The 20064-nt window shown below is 39.3% G+C and overlaps 1 protein-coding gene across 1 annotated transcript; it reads right to left on the reverse strand.

Annotated features, from left to right (window-relative positions):
- Nucleotides 1–15446: 15446 nt before the first annotated feature.
- LOC114672152 (olfactory receptor 52P1-like) lies at nt 15447–19762 on the reverse strand. The gene has a single exon (XM_028832915.2). It carries the CDS (start codon nt 19760–19762, stop codon nt 18782–18784), a length of 981 nt encoding a protein of 326 aa, XP_028688748.2. The 3' UTR covers nt 15447–18781.
- Between the last annotated feature and the right edge of the window lie 302 nt (nt 19763–20064).

Below are 20064 nucleotides of genomic sequence, written 5' to 3' on the forward strand. Positions count from 1 at the left end.
TTCACCTAGTCTTGCCTAGTCTTTAGGTAGGAAGATGACTCCAAGCAGGAAAAACATCATTTTATCTGTATAAGAGAGTAACAAAATTCTATCCAGCCAGTCCTGTTGTTAATTCTCTTAGACAAGAAATGGTCCAATTTACTCTTAACTATGAAAGTGTTTTTATGGAGACTGTGTTGGGAAAAGTTGGCATAGAAGGAGGAAAAGAGGTAAAGTCAGTGATATGGTTGGGTTGTGTCCCCACCCAAATCTCATGTCTAACTGTAATTCCCAATATTGGGGAAGAGACCTAGTGGGAGGTGACTGGATCATTTCAGCAGATTTCCTCTTTGCTGTTCTTGTGATGGAGTTCTCACAAGATCTGATTGTTTGAGAGTGTGTAGCACTTCCCACTTCACTCTGTCTCTCACTCCTGCTCTGCCATGGTAAGACGCACTTGCTTTCCTTTCGCCTTCTGCCATGATTGCAAGTTTTGTGAGGCCTCCTAGCCATTCTTTCTCTACAGCCTGCAGAACCATGAGCCAATTAAACCTCTTTTCTTCATAAATTACCCAGTCTCAGATAGTTATTTATAGTAGCGTAGGAATGTAATAATATAGTAGATCATTATTTTATGTTAGACTTTTTGTGCCTTTTTGCTCTTCATAAGCCAGATCTCTCACTGAAGATTAGAGCATGAAGAGAGGATTTATGTCTAACACCTTTTGTCACCATCATGATTAGCATGGCAGAGTTCAGAGAAAACTAAAAAAAATAAACCACTGAATATTCTACTGTCATTAAAATATAATCCCATTGATGGAGAAGAATTATAGCATTCAAATCTTGGAAAGCAGGTGAAGATACTGGGTGATAAGAAACCCTAAGAAAAATTCAGGAGTACCGCTCAGGTTGGGGCATTTCTGTCTTAGAAAAGGAGCGAATAAAGGGTTCCACATTATCTTCCTCACATTCTATTAATTCCAGCAAAAATACCAACTCTTTAGGTGGCTCCATGCTAGCTATTCTAGGTATTTTTACATAAAATAGCTAATTGAATTATTTCAAATTTAACTCAAGTTATGTAATAATATCCATTTTGCAGATTAAGTTACAAAGGCTCAATTTCCTTATGCAAGTTACACTTACTGGTAGCGAGTAGTTAGCCTGGATTCTAATCCTAATATATCTAATCATAAGATGTCTTCCCATTCTATTATGCCTATATTGTCTTTTTAAAGACAACCAAGAATATAGAATGAAGAAGTTGTGGAGCAAGACTTAAGTGGAATCGTGCAAAAGAACGGCTTCAGTCATAAAAACAAGGCAACTATTGTGTGCCTACCTCATTCCTAATACCAAAAACTAATTCAAGTTTGGTGTACAGACAGTTGCAATCTATTTGGAGAAGTGAAAATATCTTCCTTGTCTAGTTATTAATTTTTTAATGTTCTACCTGAACTTCATTAAATTTCTACTCTTCTGAGATGCTTGTTGTATCACTAGGAGTTGGCTTTGATGGAGTGTGTCACCCAATACCCATTGCCATCTGATTTATGATAAGGTTTGTCAAAGAAAGCTGTGTGAGTCTCAGTCCTCGGAAAAAGAGACAGATTACAAATACAAGAATTTTGAAACCAAATAAAGAAGTGAAAGTGAAATACCTGTGTGGAAGAAAAAAGGAAACCGGGTAGGCTGGGAAAACATGGAGCTTTCATCTCTGCCACCATGGTGACTATGTGCCACTTCTACAGCGGCTGATGATGAAGACTGGCTAATGTCAATTGGCTAAGTCATTTTATGTACTTAGTTGTCTTCTGATGTGGATGTGCTTTGGTATTTTGATAGTTATTAACATGTAACACAAAAGTCTTCAAATTTTATACCCATTCTCATATATTCACCACATGCCTTTGACCCAAACCTTCTTGCCTTCAACCTTTACTCCATTCACTTTTATAACCCCAACCAGGCGTCCAGGCTATTGGGCACTGTCCAGGCAATTTTATTCTCACCATAGGGCCACCATAGGGCCACTTCTTTCACTCAAAACCCATGGTTATTGCACTGCTCCACCCATGGGAAAGATTTTTTTCTCCACTGTTATTTGGGGCCAGCCATGCCTGAATGCGGCTGCAAAGCAAACTCCATCCAGTTTCTTCTTGCACCTACTTTCCAAGATGGCCAATATATAAACCTTATAACCTTATTCAGGCTTTTTTCTCTTCCTTGGTTGGTCATTCTAGACACCCTTTCTCCCTCCCCAGGTATAAGTGCAAACCCTGGAGAAGCACTAGTGCAACTCTGTTGAGTAATATGGGTGTCTGGACTTCTTCCTCCTGTAGTCTATTTGTGCCCTGTGGTCCCACTCAGGATCAATTCTGATGCATTCTTTACATCTAATGATGATCTGCTGTCTTCATAACTTGGTGCGCCTGACTTTATAACTTGGCAGGTCCGACAGTATCTTGGTCACTAGAGGAAGTTCTGGACAGATAGTCACTGCCTGATACATTGCTGTAAAACGAATTATCCCTAAACAAAGCAAGTTAGAACAAACGATACTTATTATCACAGAGTTGTTGAAAATAAGAAGTGTGGGAGCAGTTTGACAGGTGGTTCTAGTTCAGGTTCTTTCATGAGGTATGATATAAATATGTGGTATAATGATATAAATATACTAGCAGGCTAAAGTCATCTTAAGGCTTGAATGAGACGAAAGGATCCACTTCTAAGAATTTATACCCACATGACTGTTGACTGGAGGCCTTAGTTTCTTACCACATAAATCTCTCCATGAGGCTACTGCAGTATGCCCGTGGAAGCTGGTTTCCCCAAGAGTTATTAATCCAAGAAGAGAGAAAAAAGCTACAAAACCTTTTATGACCTATTCTCAGATACAATCTAGTGTCATGTCTGCCATTTTCTATTGGCCATGCAGAATAACCCTGATACAATGTGTAACCGGACTAAAAAAGGGCTTGTGTACCAGGAAGCATGAATCACTGGGTGACATCATGGAATCTGGTTACCAAAGTGTCTATGTTCAAGTAATTTTTCTCTTCCAAGTCTCGGTAATACACGAAGAGCTGTTTATCAAAAGACAAGCAAGCCTCTGCTGCAGTTAATATGGTCTTACTCCCAAATCCCAGGAGTCTTCATTGTGATACTGCTACTGGAATTTGCCATTAGTTCCATCCTGCATCTTGTCCCACAACTGATACCCAGTAACAGGTTTGCCAGATCATGTGGCCCAAGCAGCAGAGATAATTGCACAATGGCCTGGACCTGCTGCTCCTGGCCTCCAGTTAAAGTTACAGCCTCCTATGTCACCCACTATTTGAACTCAAGCAATTTTCCTATGTGTGGGATGTGTCACCCATACTCTAAAGGGTATTGTAAAGCTCTGTGCTTCTTTCTTCAGGGAGGTGCAGAAGAGTATGCAAAATACATCAATTTGACTTTTGGTTTTGGGGGATATCTTGGTATTTCCCTGATCCCTGCACCCTTAAAAACTTTACTAAAGTGGCTAGTTCTTGCATCTTCATAGGATTTGTCTCCTACCTCTGGAGTGCATGTATCTGAGAAAGTCCTATATTATTTAGGCAATCTCGCTCATCTTGTCCAACCATTCAACATGATATTGTCAATGTTATAGATCCACGTGATATTTTGTGGGATGTCAAGCAGTCTAGATCTCTGTGGACTCTGTCATGTTATAGGGCAGTAGAATTAACATGGTCTTCAAACAAAACTGTAAATGAAAATTGTTTGTCCCATGTGAATGCTGTTTGTGATTCACTTTTCTAATTGGAATAGGAAAAATGACTACATTCTATGTACATCAGGGCTTAAGTATACTGTTCTATCTGTGATACCACATCTGGCACAATAGTTGCAAACAGTTTCTATGTTAAGTGTAAAATAGTCCACAGTTATTCTTCAGGATTCATCTACATTCTGCATGGACCAGAATTAAACAGAATAAACAGATATGTCATAGGCACCACAACCCTGATACCTTTTAAGCCTTTAATAATGATACTAAGTTTTAACATTCTATTTCTGAGAAAGTAAGTTAATTCTTGCTCATCTAGCCTTTAAGTTCTAGCACTTTCAATCAAGCATCCTCAAAATCCAAACCCAAGGGTTGCCTTTGCCTCCTGCCAATACATGCCAGCTAATTCTTGTAATTATTTAGATGCATATCTCTTTTATTCTCTGTTGAGAGTGTACCTACCTGTGTTATGCAGTAATGTAGCCTTAGTTATAAGCCTGGCATCTCTGATGAGATCTAGAATGTACCTACCTGTGTTACGCAGTAATGTAGCCTTAGTTACAAGCCTGGCAGCCAGGAGAAGGGGAGGAAACATGTCATGAGGAAGTGCCTGTTGTCTTTTGGGGCATTAGCTTCTGCAGCATCATCTAGCACAGAAATAATACTAGACCTCTGCAGAGATTTCTGCATGTCTAGAAGGTCCAAAAAAACATTATTGAGTAAACATCTTCAGAAGCACCCATCTAGATAATAATGACTCTGTCTCAGTTTTCAAAATTCTAGTTTTTCTTTACCAGCATCTTGACCTACACATTATAGAACCACTTTAGTTGAACGTTTAGGCTTCACTGGATCCCTGTGAGTCTTCCAAGTAAGCCTTCAGCCTGCCATTGACTGTGTCTGCCCTTCCACTACGGGTGATAAAAGCCTCTTCATATACTACCACCACTGAGGCTCTCTGGTTCATACAATTAGCTATTAAATGTTAGTGGTTTGTCTCTCATCTTTCAAAACAACACCAAAATAAGTCTCCAATAATCAGTAAACTCTATTGTTTTTGTACGCAATTCTTCCTCCATGTATTTCAAATGGCTTTATCGTTGCACTTACCACATTTACTTCCACTGGTGAAATAGCAACTGAACCACTACCTCTTATCAGGTACTATCCTGCCCCACCTCAATCAAGAGAACGTCCTCTGCCTGCCAGACAGAAAGTCCCGGTTCCTTATCTGACTACTTGTATCACTGTCAGTATTACTAATATTAGTATGACTCTTCAGCAAAGCAGATGCCAAGATGGGATTTACCATATAAGAATTTTAGTCAAAGAAACATTGTATGAAAGAAAGTAAGGAAGCAAACCATCATAGTTTGGAGAGCAGTCACATCACAACATAAATTCAATCCCAAGTTAAGAAGAAAGAAAGAGAACTTTTGGCCAAAGTATCTTAGATTGTGATGCAAAGCCAAATTCAGAGGACCAAGGAGCCTACCAACATGTCCCACATTCCCCAGTAATGGGTTTCCTTCAGCATCCTTGCCACATTCAGTCATAGTGAAGAGTAGCCAATGGGAGGCATCACTTTGGTGCAAATTCAATGATAGATTTCAAATTGCAGGAGTTAGGCACTTCAGTCAATTACGGTCCCTGTAGTAAGAGGCCTCTGCAGCACATTCATATGGCCATGATAGGACACTGAAAAGAATTCTGAGGGTAAGAGAAGAGGGAACTATGAATCATTATTCCCCACACTCTCTTTGTCTCTGACTCCTTTATTCCTTTAAGCCAGGTGTCAGCAAATATTTTTATGTAAAATTTCAGAGAGTAAACATTTTTTGCTTTGCAGGTGATATGGTTTCTGTCACAACTAATTGGCATTTCCACTCTAGTGCAAAAGCAGCTATAAATTATTATGTAAGTAAATGAGCCTGGCTGTATTCCAATAAAATTTTATTTATAAAAATGAGCAGCAGACAAAACTTAAATCACAGACCACAGTTTTTTAATCCCTGTCTATAGAAATGGTATTGTTTATAAAAGTTAATAAATGGAATCAATGCACATGTCTACTAATACAGGATTGGTTAAAAAATACTATGAGACAATTTTTTAAGTGCTGAAAATTTATATATACCATCATGGGTTAATATCAAACAATGTTAGGTTAAACAATAAATATCAAAATACCACGTGTAAACACAATTCCATTTTATAGTGACAATACTTGTAGATTTTTGTTTACATAAGGAATATTTATTAACAGATACATGTTGTATTGTTATTGAATAGTGACCCCTCCCCCAAATTTATGTCTACCCAGAACTTCAGAATGTGACCTTAATTAGGAACTAGTGTCTTTGCAGAGTAAATCAAGCTAAAATGAGATTTTACTGGATCAGGGTGTAACCTAATCTAATGACTGGTGTCATTATAAGAAGGGTGAAATTTGGACACAGACAGGCACAAAGGGAGGGTAATGTGAATAGACTCACAGGGACGATGCCATGTGTTGTCAGAGGCAGAAATTAGAGTGATATGTTTTCAAGCCAAGGGATTTTAAGAATTGTCAGCAGCCATCAGAAACTAAGAAAGAGGTAAGAAATGATTCTCTCCTAGAACTTCAGAAAGAGCATATCCTTGCTGACACCATTTAGGACTTATAGTGTCCAGAACTGTTAAAAAAAATTATTCTGCTGTTCTAAGCACCCAGTTTGGGGTAATTTGTTTTAGCAGCCTTAAGAAACTAATACAGGTCGGTGGAACAAGATGGCCGAATAGGAACCGCTCCAGTCTCCAACTCCCAGCGCAAGCGACACAGAAGACCGGTGATTTCTGCATTTTCAACTGAGGTACTGGGTTCATCTCATTAGGGAGTGCCGGACCATCGGTGCTGGTCAGCTGCTGCAGCCCGACCAGCGAGAGCTGAAGCAGGGCGAGGCATCGCCTCACCTGGGAAGCGCAAGGGGAAAGGGAATCCCTTTTCCTAGTCAGGAGAACTGAGACACACAACACCTGGAAAATCGGATAACTCCCACCCCAATACTGCGCTTTAAGCAAACAGGCACACCAGGAGATTATATCCCACACCTGGCCGGGAGGGTCCCATGCCCACGGAGCCTCCCTCATTGCTAGCACAGCAGTCTGCGATCTAACTGCAAGGCAGCAGCGAGGCTGGGGGAGGGGCGCCCACCATTGCTGAGGCTTAAGTAGGTAAACAAAGCCGCTGGGAAGATCGAACTGGGTAGAGCTCACAGCAGCTCAAGGAAACCTGACTGTCTCTGTAGACTCCACCTCTGGGGACAGGACACAGATAAACAAAAGCAGCAGAAACCTCTGCAGATGGAAACAACTCTGTCTGACAGCTTTGAAGAGAGCAGTGGATCTCCCAACATGGAGGTTGAGATCTGAGAAGGGACAGACTGCCTGCTCAAGTGGGTCCCTGACCACTGAGTAGACTAACTGGGAGACATCCCCCACTGGGGCAGTTTGACACCCCACACCTCACAGGGTGGAGTACACCCCTGAGAGGAAGCCTCCAAACCAAGAATCAGACAGGTACACTCGCTGTTCAGCAATATTCTATCTTCAGCAGCCTCTGCTGCTGACACCCAGGCAAACAGGGTCTAGAGTGGACCTCAAGCAATCTCCAAGACCCACAGCTGAGGGTCCTGACTGTTAGAAGGAAAACTATCAAACAGGAAGGACACCTACACCAAAACCCCATCAGTACGTCACCATCATCATCAAAGACCAGAGGCAGATAAAACCACAAAGATGGGGAAAAAGCAGGGCAGAAAAGCTGGAAATTCAAAAAATACGAGTGCATCTCCCCCGGCAAAGGAGCGCAGCTCATCGCCAGCAATGGATCAAAGCTTGACGGAGAATGACTTTGAAGAGATGAGAGAAGAAGGCTTCAGTCCATCAAACTTCTCAGAGCTAAAGGAGGAATTACATACCCAGCGCAAAGAAACTAAAAATCTTGAAAAAAAAGTGGAAGAATTGATGGCTAGAGTAATTAATGCAGAGAAGGTCATAAACGAAGTGAAAGAGATGAAAACCATGACATGAGAAATACGTGACAAATGCACAATCTTCAGTAACCAACTCGATCAACTGGAAGAAAGAATATCAGCAATTGAGGATCAAGTGAACGAAATGAAGTGAGAAGAGAAACCAAAAGAAAAAAGAAGAAAAAGAAATGAACAAAGCCTGCAAGAAGTATGGGATTATGTAAAAAGACCAAATCTACGTCTCATTGGGGTGCCTGAAAGTGAGGGGGAAAATGGAACCAAGTTGGAAAACACTCTTCAGAATATCATCCAGGAGAACTTCCTGAACCTAGTAGGGCAGGCCAACATTCAAATCCAGGAAATACAGAGAACGCCACAAAGATACTCCTCGAGAAGAGCAACTCCAAGACACATAATTGCCAGATTCACCAAAGTTGAAAGGAAGGAAAAAATCTTAAGGGCAGCCAGAGAGAAAGGTCGGGTTACCCACAAAGGGAAGCCCATCAGACTAACAGCAGATCTCTTGGCAGAAACTCTCCAAGCCAGAAGAGAGTGGGGGCGAATATTCAACATTCTTAAAGAAAAGAATTTTCAACCCAGCATTTCATATCCAGCCATACTAAGTTTCATAAGTGAAGGAGAAATAAAATCCTTTACAGATAAGCAGATGCTTAGAGATTTTGTCACCACCAGGCCTGCCTTACAAGAGACCCTGAAGGAAGCACTAAACATGGAAAGGAACAACTGGTACCAGCCATTGCAAAAACATGCCAAAATGTAAAGACCATCGAGGCTAGGAATAAACTGCATCAACTAACGAGCAAACTAACCAGTTAATATCATAATGTCAGGATCAAGTTCACACATAACAATATTAACCTTAAATGTAAATGGACTAAATGCTCCAATTAAAAGACACAGACTGGCAAACTGGATAAAGAGTCAAGACCCATCAGTCTGCTGTATTCAGGAGACTCATCTCACATGCAGACACATACATAGGCTCAAAATAAAGGGATAGAGGAAGATTTATCAAGCAAATGGAGAACAAAAAAAAGCAGGGGTTGCAAAACTAGTCTCTGATAAAACAGACTTTAAACCATCAAAGATCAAAAGAGACAAAGAAGGCCATTACATAATGCTAAAGGGATCAATTCAACAGGAAGAGCTAACTATCCTAAATATATATGCACCCAAAACAGGAGCACTCAGATTCATAAAGCAAGTCCTTAGAGACTTACAAAGAGACTTAGACTACCATACAATAATAATGGGAGACTTCAACACTCCACTGTCAACATTAGACAGATCAACGAGACAGAAAGTTAACAAGGACATCCAGGAATTGAACTCAGCTCTGCAGCAAGCAGACCTAATAGACATCTATAGAACTCTCCACCCCAAATCAACAGAATATACATTCTTCTCAGCACCACATCGCACTTATTCCAAAATTGATGACATAATTGGAAGTAAAGCACTCCTCAGCAAATGTACAAGACCAGAAATTATAACAAACTGTCTCTCAGACCACAGTGCAATCAAACTAGAACTCAGGACTAAGAAACTCAATCAAAACCACTCAACTACATGGAAACAACAACCTGCTCCTGAATGACTACTGGGTACATAATGAAATGAAGGCAGAAATAAAGATGTTCTTTGAAACCAATGAGAACAAAGATACAAAATACCAGAATCTCTGGGACACATTTAAAGCAGTGTGTAGAGGGAAATTTATAGCACTAAATGCCCACAAGAGAAAGCAGGAAAGATCTAAAATTGACACTCTAACATCACAATTAAAAGAACTAGAGAAGCAAGAGCAAACACATTCGAAAGCTAGCAGAAGGCAAGAAATAACTAAGATCAGAGCAGAACTGAAGGAGATAGAGACACAAAAAACCCTCCAAAAAATCAATGAATCCAGGAGTTGGTTTTTTGAAAAGATCAATAAAATTGACAGACCGCTAGCAAGACTAATAAAGAAGAAAAGAGAGAAGAATCAAATAGATGCAATAAAAAAAGATAAAGGGGATAACACCACCGACCCCACAGAAATACAAACTACCATCAGAGAATACTATAAACACCTCTACGCAAATAAACTGGAAAATCTAGAAGAAATGGATAATTTCCTGGACACTTACACTCTTCCAAGACTAACTTCTTCCAGGAAGAAGTTGAATCCCTGAATAGACCAATAGCAGGCTCTGAAATTGAGGCAATAATTAATAGCCTACCAACCAAAAAAAGTCCAGGACCAGATGGATTCACAGCTGAATTCTACCAGAGGTACAAGGAGGAGCTGGTACCATTCCTTCTGAAACTATTCCAATCAATAGAAAAAGAGGGAATCCTCCCTAACTCATTTTATGAGGCCAACATCATCCTGATACCAAAGCCTGGCAGATACACAACAAAAAAAAAGAGAATTTTAGACCAATATCCCTGATGAACATCGATGCAAAAATCCTCAATAAAATACTGGCAAACCGGATTCAGCAACACATCAAAAAGCTTATCCACCATGATCAAGTGGGCTTCATCCCTGGGATGCAAGTCTGGTTCAACATTCGCAAATCAATAAACATAATCCGGCATATAAACAGAACCAAAGACAAGAACCACATGATTATCTCAATAGATGCAGAAAAGGCTCTTGACAAAATTCAACAGCCCTTCATGCTAAAAATGCTCAATGAATTTGGTATTGATGGAACGTACCTCAAAATCCTAAGAGCTATTTATGACAAACCCACAGCCAATATCATACTGAATGGGCAAAAACTGGAAAAATTCCCTTTGAAAACTGGCACAAGACAGGGATGCCCTCTCTCACCACTCCTATTCAACATAGTGCTGGAAGTTCTGGCTAGGGCAATTAGGCAAGAGAAAGAAATCAAGGGTATTCAGTTAGGAAAAGAAGAAGTCAAATTGTCCCTGTTTGCAGATGACATGATTGTATATTTAGAAAACCCCATTGTCTCAGCCCAAAATCTCCTTAAGCTGATAAGCAACTTCAGCAAAGTCTCAGGATACAAAATTAATGTGCAAAAATCAGAAGCATTCTTATACACCAGTAACAGACAAACAGAGAGCCAAATCAGGAATGAACTTCCATTCACAATTGCTTCAAAGAGAATCAAATACCTAGGAATCCAACTTACAAGGGATGTAAAGGACCTCTTCAAGGAGAACTACAAACCACTGCTCAGTGAAATAAAAGAGGACACAAACAAATGGAAGAACATACCATGCTCATGGATAGGAAGAATCAATATCGTGAAAATGGCCATACTGTCCAAGGTAATTTATAGATTCAATGCCATCCCCATTAAGCTACCAATGAGTTTCTTCACAGAATTGGAAAAAACTGCTTTAAAGTTCATATGGAACCAAAAAAGAGCCCGCATCTCCAAGACAATCCTAAGTCAAAAGAACAAAGCTGGAGGCATCAGGCTACCTGACTTCAAACTATACTACAAGGCTACAGTAACCAAAACAGCATGGTACTGGTACCAAAACAGAGATCTAGACCAATGGAAAAGAACAGAGTCCTCAGAAATAATACCACACATCTACAGCCATCTGATCTTTGACAAACCTGAGAGAAACAAGAAATGGGGAAAGGATTCCCTATTTAATAAATGGTGCTAGGAAAATTGGCTAGCCATAAGTAGAAAGCTGAAACTGGATCCTTTCCTTACTCCTTATACGAAAATTCATTCAAGATGGATTAGAGACTTAAATGTTAGACCTAATACCATAAAAACCCTAGAGAAAAACCTAGGTAGTACCATTCAGGACATAGGCATGGACAAAGACTTCATGTCTAAAACACCAAAAGCAACGGCAACAAAAGCCAAAATTGACAAATGGGATCTCATTAAACTAAAGAGCTTCTGCACAGCAAAAGAAACTACCATCAGAGTGAACAGGCAACCTACAGAATGGGAGATAATTTTTGCAATCTACTCATCTGACAAAGGGCTAATATCCAGAACCTACAAAGAACTCAAACAAATTGACAAGAAAAAGCAAACAATCCCATCGAAAAGTGGGCAAAGGATATGAACAGACACTTCTCAAAAGAGGACATTCATACAGCCAACAGACACATGAAAAAATGCTCATCATCACTGGCCATCAGAGAAATGCAAATCAAAACCACAATGAGATACCATCTCACACCATTTAGAATGGCAATCATTAAAAAGTTAGGAAACAACAGGTGCTGGAGAGGATGTGGAGAAATAGGAACACTTTTACACTCTTGGTGGGATTGTAAACTAGTTCAACCATTATGGAAAACAGTATGGCGATTCCTCAAGGATCTAGAACTAGAAGTACCATTTGACCCAGCCATCCCATTACTAGGTATATACCCAAAGGATTATAAATCATGCTGCTATAAAGACACATGCACACGTATTGTTATTGCGGCACTATTCACAATAGCAAAGACTTGGGATCAACCCAAATGTCCATCAGTGACAGACTGGATTAAGAAAATGTGGCACATATACACTATGAAATACTATGCAGCCATAAAAAAGGATGAGTTTGTGTCCTTTGTAGGGACATGGATGCAGCTGGAAACCATCATTCTTAGCAAACTATCACAAGAACAGAAAACCAAACACTGCATGTTCTCACTCATAGGTGGGAACTGAACAATGAGATCACTTGGACTCAGACTTGGGAAGGGGGACATCACACACCGGGGCCTCTCATGGGGAAGGGGGAAGGGGGAGGGATTGCATTGGGAGTTATACCTGATGTAAATGACGAGTTGATGGGTGCTGACGAGTTGATGGGTGCAGCACAGCAACATGGCACAAGTATACATATGTAACAAACCTGCACGTTATGCACATGTACCCTAGAACTTAAAGTATAATAATAATTTAAAAAATTAAATAAAGAAAAAAAATAAAAAAACTAATACATATGTCCAAATATTATCAGTTATCATTGGGGAAGATGTTTACATTCTACATTTTATATTTTAGTGTTTAAATTTTATGGTGTGCTTTTTGGTGATCAAGTAAAATATGCTACAATAAGAAAGTAAAAAGTGTACATACCCTTTGCTCTAATAATTTCATTTTTTATGCTTATTGTGCAATAATACTTTGTGAAAAGCAAAAAAAGTCAATGTAAAAAGATAATCTTAGAACTTTTTCAAACAACTGAAGCCTAAAAACAAACATCTGTCTATTGATAGGTGACTGCTTGAATGAATGTTGACCAACATACAAAGAAATGCTATAAACCATGGAAAAATAATAAATAATAAATAAATAGGTCTGTTTGGGTGATAAAGAACAGTCACTAAGAGATATTATTTAGAATAATTTATTTCTATTGTGTGAATTAAAACTGTAATTCTATTTTGCCTACGGAAGTTATTTGTTGTTTAACCTTCACTATATATCTTGTTCTATAGAAGACAGGTAATGACGTTTATATTATGTTAAGGATGCATTTTTCCTAAATTTACACTTAGTAATTTGCTAAAAATTAGAATACTCTACTACCAAATTTAAAGTGGTCCCAAGCTGGAACATCCATCCAGATGTCAATAGCCTAGGCCTAGTTTTTAGGATTTCTGGTTAACTAAACCACAAGGTTCGGTTGCATAATAGTAGACAAGAGTGTCAGGACTCTTTGTGTTTTTAAACAATAGAACAACAGAAATAACCTTTTAAAAATCTCTAATAAACAACATTGATTGATTTTATCATTAGTATTGTGTTTAAGCAAATGACAGACAATTCAAATAAAATCAGATGGGAGGATATCTGATACAAATTAAAATATTTTTCATTTATCATTTGCCAACAATTGCTTAAACTTTCTCTGATTAAATTCTAAGTGTATTTCACCAGTCCAAGATTGAAGTTCCCTGAAACCAAACCGTTTTTTAAGTATAGCTCTCCCATATGACAACTGATATCAACAGTCCACAGTTCATATAAAAATCCCCTAAGCTCCAATGAAGTTTTCTTCCATTACAATCAGTAGTGTTTTGCATGATCTTGACTGCACTCCCCGTTCTTCTGATATTAACCATTTGAATTAATATTTAAGTATTCGAAGTCAGTCCTTTGTCCTGATCATATTTTACAAAGAATCAAATTTGTAGCTTTTTCATAAACCCATAAAATATAACCACATAGAAACAAAGGAAGACTTTTACATTCCATTGTGTCTCCTATCGCATTTGATTGCTTTACCAAGGACACAGAAATACTTTAATAATAATGACAAAAAATAAACAGCAGAATAATAATGATATCATTCTTATTTAGTTCTAGGTGAAAAATAAGACTGAGAATGAAATAAGGATTGAGGAGGACTATGCATACCTATAGAAGCTCTTTTCTTTCTCGGAGTGTCCTTTAAGTATTTTTAAAAGACTATTTTCTAAGGTTACGCGAATTGGCCGCTATTGTTTGTGGAATTAAATTCTCTTAATAAATAAAAAAGACTGATGATTTTGGTATTCATAGCTGAAAAATTAAATAAATAATTCAATGAAGTGGGCTCCAGGTGTGAGGCCCCTATTAATCACAAAGAAAGCCCACGGTGTACTGTAAGAATTCCATCACATAGACTGTTACATTAGACAATTATTACACACCATTTCATAGTCCCTTTGACAATATTTCTTATTCAGCCACTGCTGCTGTGATGATTTCCATGCAGATATAATCTGAGAATCCACCTGAGGTCATGCCTAGTACCTACAGCTGCTTGCCATGGGGCTTTCCTAACTCTGTTGGATGGAGCACTTCCAGCAACGAGCTCTGCACTGATGCATACACAACCTGGAAGTATGAAGGAGTTAACACCTGTCAAGCAGCTCCTGAGTCCCACATAAGCTAGTAGATAAAATTATTTCAGTACCTGGGAAAACATTTCTGAAATATGTTGTTGTTGTTGTTGTTGTTGTTGTTGTTGTTGTTGTTGTTGAGACAGAGTCTCGCTCTACCATCCAGGCTGGAGTGCAGTGGCACGATCTTGGCTCACTGCAACCTCCGCCTCCTGGGTTAAGTGACTCTCGTGCCTCAGCCTCCTGAGTAGCTGGGAATACAGGTGTGCACCATCACACCTGACTAATTTTTGTATTTTTAGTACAGATAGGGTTTCGTCATGTTGGCCAGGCTGGTCTCGGCCTCCTGACCTCAAGCAATCTGCCTGCCTCGACCTCCCAAAGTCTGAAATTACAGGCATGAGCCACCACACTAAGCCTCTGAAATATGTTTTATACGGCTCTTCAGATGGTCATCCCAACATTGGAAACCTGTCTTCACTAGCACTGATTAGCTAGATAAGAAATCCTTGCACTGGCTTTTCCTCCTTCCCTAATTCACTCTGCTTGTTTTGCACTCACCCTACGTGATCATATTTCCAAATAAGCAGCCAATATACAAACTTTTGCCTTAGGTTCTGCTTTCTGGGGAACCAGGCTTAGATTCTCCCATGCTGAAAAATCTGCCCTTATCCCTTCATTTCTAGTTAAAGGTGATACCTCCCTAATAATTTACTAGAAGTTATTTATTTATATAATTACTAATGTAATGTTTAAGGTTCTTGCCTAACCATGACAAAGAATTGGTGTGGCGACTGACCATGGCGAGTGATAGAGACACGGACCAAAAGAGAGAAAAAGTTGTAGGCTTTATTGAGTAAAGTGAAAGTACAAAGTTTCCACAGCATGGAAGGGGTCCTGAACGGGTAGCCAGAATTAAATTATACAATTGCCTTTTAAACTCTTTAAGGCAGGAAATACGTGTGGCGGGAAGATGTTTCCAGAGTGAGAAACAAAGGCAGTGAATTATTTTGTGACGTGTCTTAGATTTTGAGAAAAACCGGAATTGCAACTTAGGTTTTATCTACTTTATGACCTTGCAGCAGCATAGCAAAGGAGGCAGGATCTCACAGGACTTTACAAAGTATGTTCACAAGGAATTGGAATTGGGAGTATAGGTAAATTCTGCTGGTCACAGAAAAATGGGCAGTTAACATGCCTTTTAGTTTTGGGGGAGGGGGAAGGGAGAGAGGGAGAAAGGGAGAGAGGACACACGGAAGCTTACAGCAACATTTTCGCTGTTTATAGCTTTCTTAGGGAAGAAAACATATGCACAAATCCTGGTGTTAGGAATATTGTAAGCATGTATCTTCAATATTATTCATCCAAGACCGAAGTAAGTCCTGGTGCAGGAAATGAATGAGTTTTACAGCTTTCTGAGCCCCTACTCGACCCAGGAAGCCCAGCTGGCCCCTCCTCTCACTGATATGTAATTATATATAATTACTCATATAATTATTTATAATATTTTTATCTGGAGCCTTGTGACCATTTCAAGGCCCAAGTTGTCCAAATATGATGGAGACAGTGATAGAGAAGTGGACTGAGCATTAATTCAACTTCCAAATACCTAACAGACACTTAGAAAGTGATTTAACCTTGACCAAGAGATCAGACACATGAACATTTTTCCAGCTTTTCCATAGCTAGGAACAATTCTATAGACACTGTATTAGTCTACTCAGACATTGTTATAAAGAAATAGCTAAGACTGGGTAATTTATAAAGAAAAGAGATACAATTAGCTCATGATTATCCAGGCTGTGCAGGAAGCATGGCAGCATCTACTCAGATTCTGGGGAGGCCTGGGGAAGCTTAAAATCCTGGCGAAAGGTGAAGGAGAAGCAGGCACTTCACATGGCCAGAGCAGGAGGAAGAGAGGGAGAGGCGAGGTGCCACACACTTTTAAACAACTAGGTCTCCTGAGCGCTCAGTCACCACTGCAAGTACAGTACCATGGGGGAAATCCACCCCCATGATGCAATCACCTCCCACCAGTCTCCACCTCCAACACTGGGGATTCCATTTCAAAGTAAGATTTGGGCAGGGACACCGATTCCAACCATGTCAGACATAAAAAGAAAAATAGTAGGTTAATATTAGTGTCATCTGTCACATTTCCAACAAGTCAAAAAGAGAAGAATCAAACTCATCCTGCAGTAAAAAGTCAAGATACATTGACTATTAACAAGATAGATTAACGAAACTTTTGCGGAAAGAAAAGAACTCAAGCAAGAAAGAGCAGACCAAACAGGCTGTTCTTCCTGTGTTTTCTCTGATTTTCTTCAGTTCCTCAGTTTCCCCAGAACTAGCTGTTGCTACCAGCTTTTGTGGCATAATTCTCTCAATATATACTGTGCTCAGGTGTAAATAAATCTTTTGCTCATAATTTCAGGGAAAAAAAAGGCTTCAAATTTTTATTTAAAATATCAAAAAATGAAAGAAAAAGGAAATATATGAGAGATCATAATATCATATAGCACTTGAATGCTCTGCTTTTGTCCCTCAATCCTATTTCAACAAGATGAAACAAACAAACAAATTCACTCGATATTTTAGCAAACAGGAAGTTGTATGCTGCCACATCGTCAGGCTAATGATTCCCTCAGACTGTTTTCAATTGTTAACCACAACATTTTGCTGATGACGTTTTTTTCTTTGTAGGTTTGTGGTGGCTTACATATGTACTTAGTACTTATTTCAGACAAGCAGTACTCTGTTCTTCAGCCATTAATGCTCGTGCAAATTTTCCTTGATCTCTGGTCTTTCATTTATAGAAAAGGCACTTCTTATTAGTTCTCTCTTTTTTTTTTTCCTCCTGAAGGTTGAATTGTTTGCTTCAAGCTCTGAGATATCCCACCTTTCTCAGCCCATGTTATTAATTTTTTTGTTTACTTCAAGCCTTAACTATTAGTATAACTAGAACAACACTTTGGAGAAATTTCGTTTATTTTCCTGCCATTTTAAGAGTCTCATTTAAATAGTGGTCATGTGGCTTTTAAAGTAGGTGTCATTTTCACTGAATTCTGCCTTTACATGTTAGCTATACGATATGATGAAAAACCCTAAACTATTTCAGGCTACAAACTTCACGTGTCTTACAATATTTGCCACTATATTTCCAAATCAATGTCTAGAAGTGATAAACAATATCTCCTGAACTTAATGTCTTCACATATCTTGGCACACGATCTGAACTCTGCACACCACCCCAAGTGCTTGTTCATGATTTCTTCCTGGATTTCCAGAGAAATGGCCTGGCAGAATTCTGTAACCAAGATTTCCAATATAAAATTGACTTTTATAACTGTGACCCTTCACAGAACATTCTCAGAATTTTCTCTTTGCTAAAAGATTTTTGTCATATGCTGGAATTAGTTGAGACAAGCAGAACAGTTGACTCTAAGAATTGTTATAAATATACAATTTGTTAGAATGCATATCCACCTTTTAAGAGTAAGAGTTTCTCATTTTCTCCTTTTCCTTTGAAATTTCTCTGGGAATTTCAGATTATGTTTTCTGTACATATTCCCTAGGCTTAAAAGGAAGCAGTAAGTTCCGTTGCTCAAGTGTAAGGCTTCTGCAGTAAGTATAACGTAGTGACAAAACTCAGTTTTGAACATCCATTGTCCTTTTTGACTCCCCTAAGCAATCTTCTCCATTTTACCTTCCACTTGAACACAAAAATACACACACACACACACACACACACACACACACAACTTAGCCTTATCTTGGCAAAGTAAGTAGCATTCTACAACTCATTGATTGGATATTGGGCAAGTTATTGGGTGCTCATATGTTCTCTCCACATGGAAACATTCTACCTCATCTTACATGTGTTCAGCATGTGTTCTTCAAAGTGCTTTTACAGACATTATAACGTGTAATTTGTCCAACCCCTCTATCAGGTACAGAAAGCAAATGTCATTATTTTCATTTCACAGTGAGGATAATTTCCTTGCTTCGGAATTACTGAGATCAAGAAGGTCTCCTGTCCCTTAGCTTCTCTGACCAAGGATAAACATCTTGGCAGCTAAATGTGACAACATGACATATTTCTACCACTAGCTGATTCCCCGAGGAATTGCATCTACTTAACGTTCCTTCCTCATCCTCACAGCTGCTGGATTACCAGACAAGTTTCTGACCACGGGCAGTGGTTGTGGGTTCTCTTTTCCAGCAACCATATTTGGTCACTTTGTCCCGGAACTCCTTAGTTTTCACTCCATAAATTATAGGATTGAGCATTGGAGGTATAAGGAAGTAGAGGCTGCCAAGAATGATGTGGACATGGGCTGGAATGCCTCGGCCAAAGCGGTGAGTGAGAAAAGAGAAAAGTGAGGGAGTATAAGAAATAAGCATGACACAGATGTGTGTGGTGCAGGTGTTGACTGCTTTGTGATGGGCTTCCTTAGAAGAGAGACACATTATAGCCTGGATGATTAGCACATATGATGAAGCAATAGCTGAGAGATCTAGCCCCGCAACCAACAAGGCCACCACCAGGCCATATATCCTGTTGACTGTAGTATCTACACAAACCATCTTCACCACAGCCATGTGCTCACAGTAGGTGGTGGGGATGACATGATTGGCATGATAGGGCATTTGCTGAAGGAGGATGGGCATGGGGAGAATAAAGAGAATAGCTCTCACCAAACTCACTAAGCTAATGAGTCCAATGCGACTATTGGAAAGGATGGTGGCATAGTGCAAGGGCTTGCAGATGGCCACATAGCAGTCAAAGGCCATGGTCATCAGGATAGCTGACTGCATGGCAGAGATGGAGTAGATGAAGAACAGCTGAACCAGGCATCCTTCATAGCTGATCTCACTTTGGCGAAACCAGAAAATGCACAGCACCTTGGGAATGGTGGTAGTGGACATGCCCAGGTCTGTGAGGGCCAATAGGCAAAGGAGCAAGAACATGGGTTTGTGCAGGGAGCGCTCTGTGGAGACAGTGAGGAGGATGGTGCAGTTCCCGAGCACCGTAATGAAATACATGGAGGAGAAGGGGATAGATATCCATCTATGTTTGTCCTCCATGCCAGGAATGCCTTGGAGAATGAAGAAAGAAGGGTGGCCCTGTGAGGCATTGCAAGCAGTCATGGTGGCACCCTGCTGAAGTACCTGTGGAGAACAATAAAGAGGCTATATGAGCTTCAATTTAAAAAAAGAGTCTCAACATGGAAAACAAAGATTGAAATGTTATACACAAAAATGATTCTGAAATCATGATGTTATGTATCATAGGGTATAGTTGTAATAGTACAGTAGCAATAATGAAGTATAACTGTAATAATATCCAACAGGATATATTTTATGCTAAATGTTTTTATTAAGGACAAAATGATTCATTATTCATTAATAAAATATTGTATTAAATAAATTTTAATATATTAAGAAATAAA

Source organism: Macaca mulatta, chromosome 14 (genome assembly GCF_049350105.2).
Source record: "Macaca mulatta isolate MMU2019108-1 chromosome 14, T2T-MMU8v2.0, whole genome shotgun sequence".
Taxonomy (NCBI): Eukaryota; Metazoa; Chordata; class Mammalia; order Primates; family Cercopithecidae; genus Macaca; species Macaca mulatta.

Excerpts from the sequence above, each read along its gene's own strand:
- LOC114672152 (XM_028832915.2), bottom strand. The coding sequence starts at position 19,762 with ATGACTGCTTGCAATGCCTCACAGGGCCACCCTTCTTTCTTCATTCTC.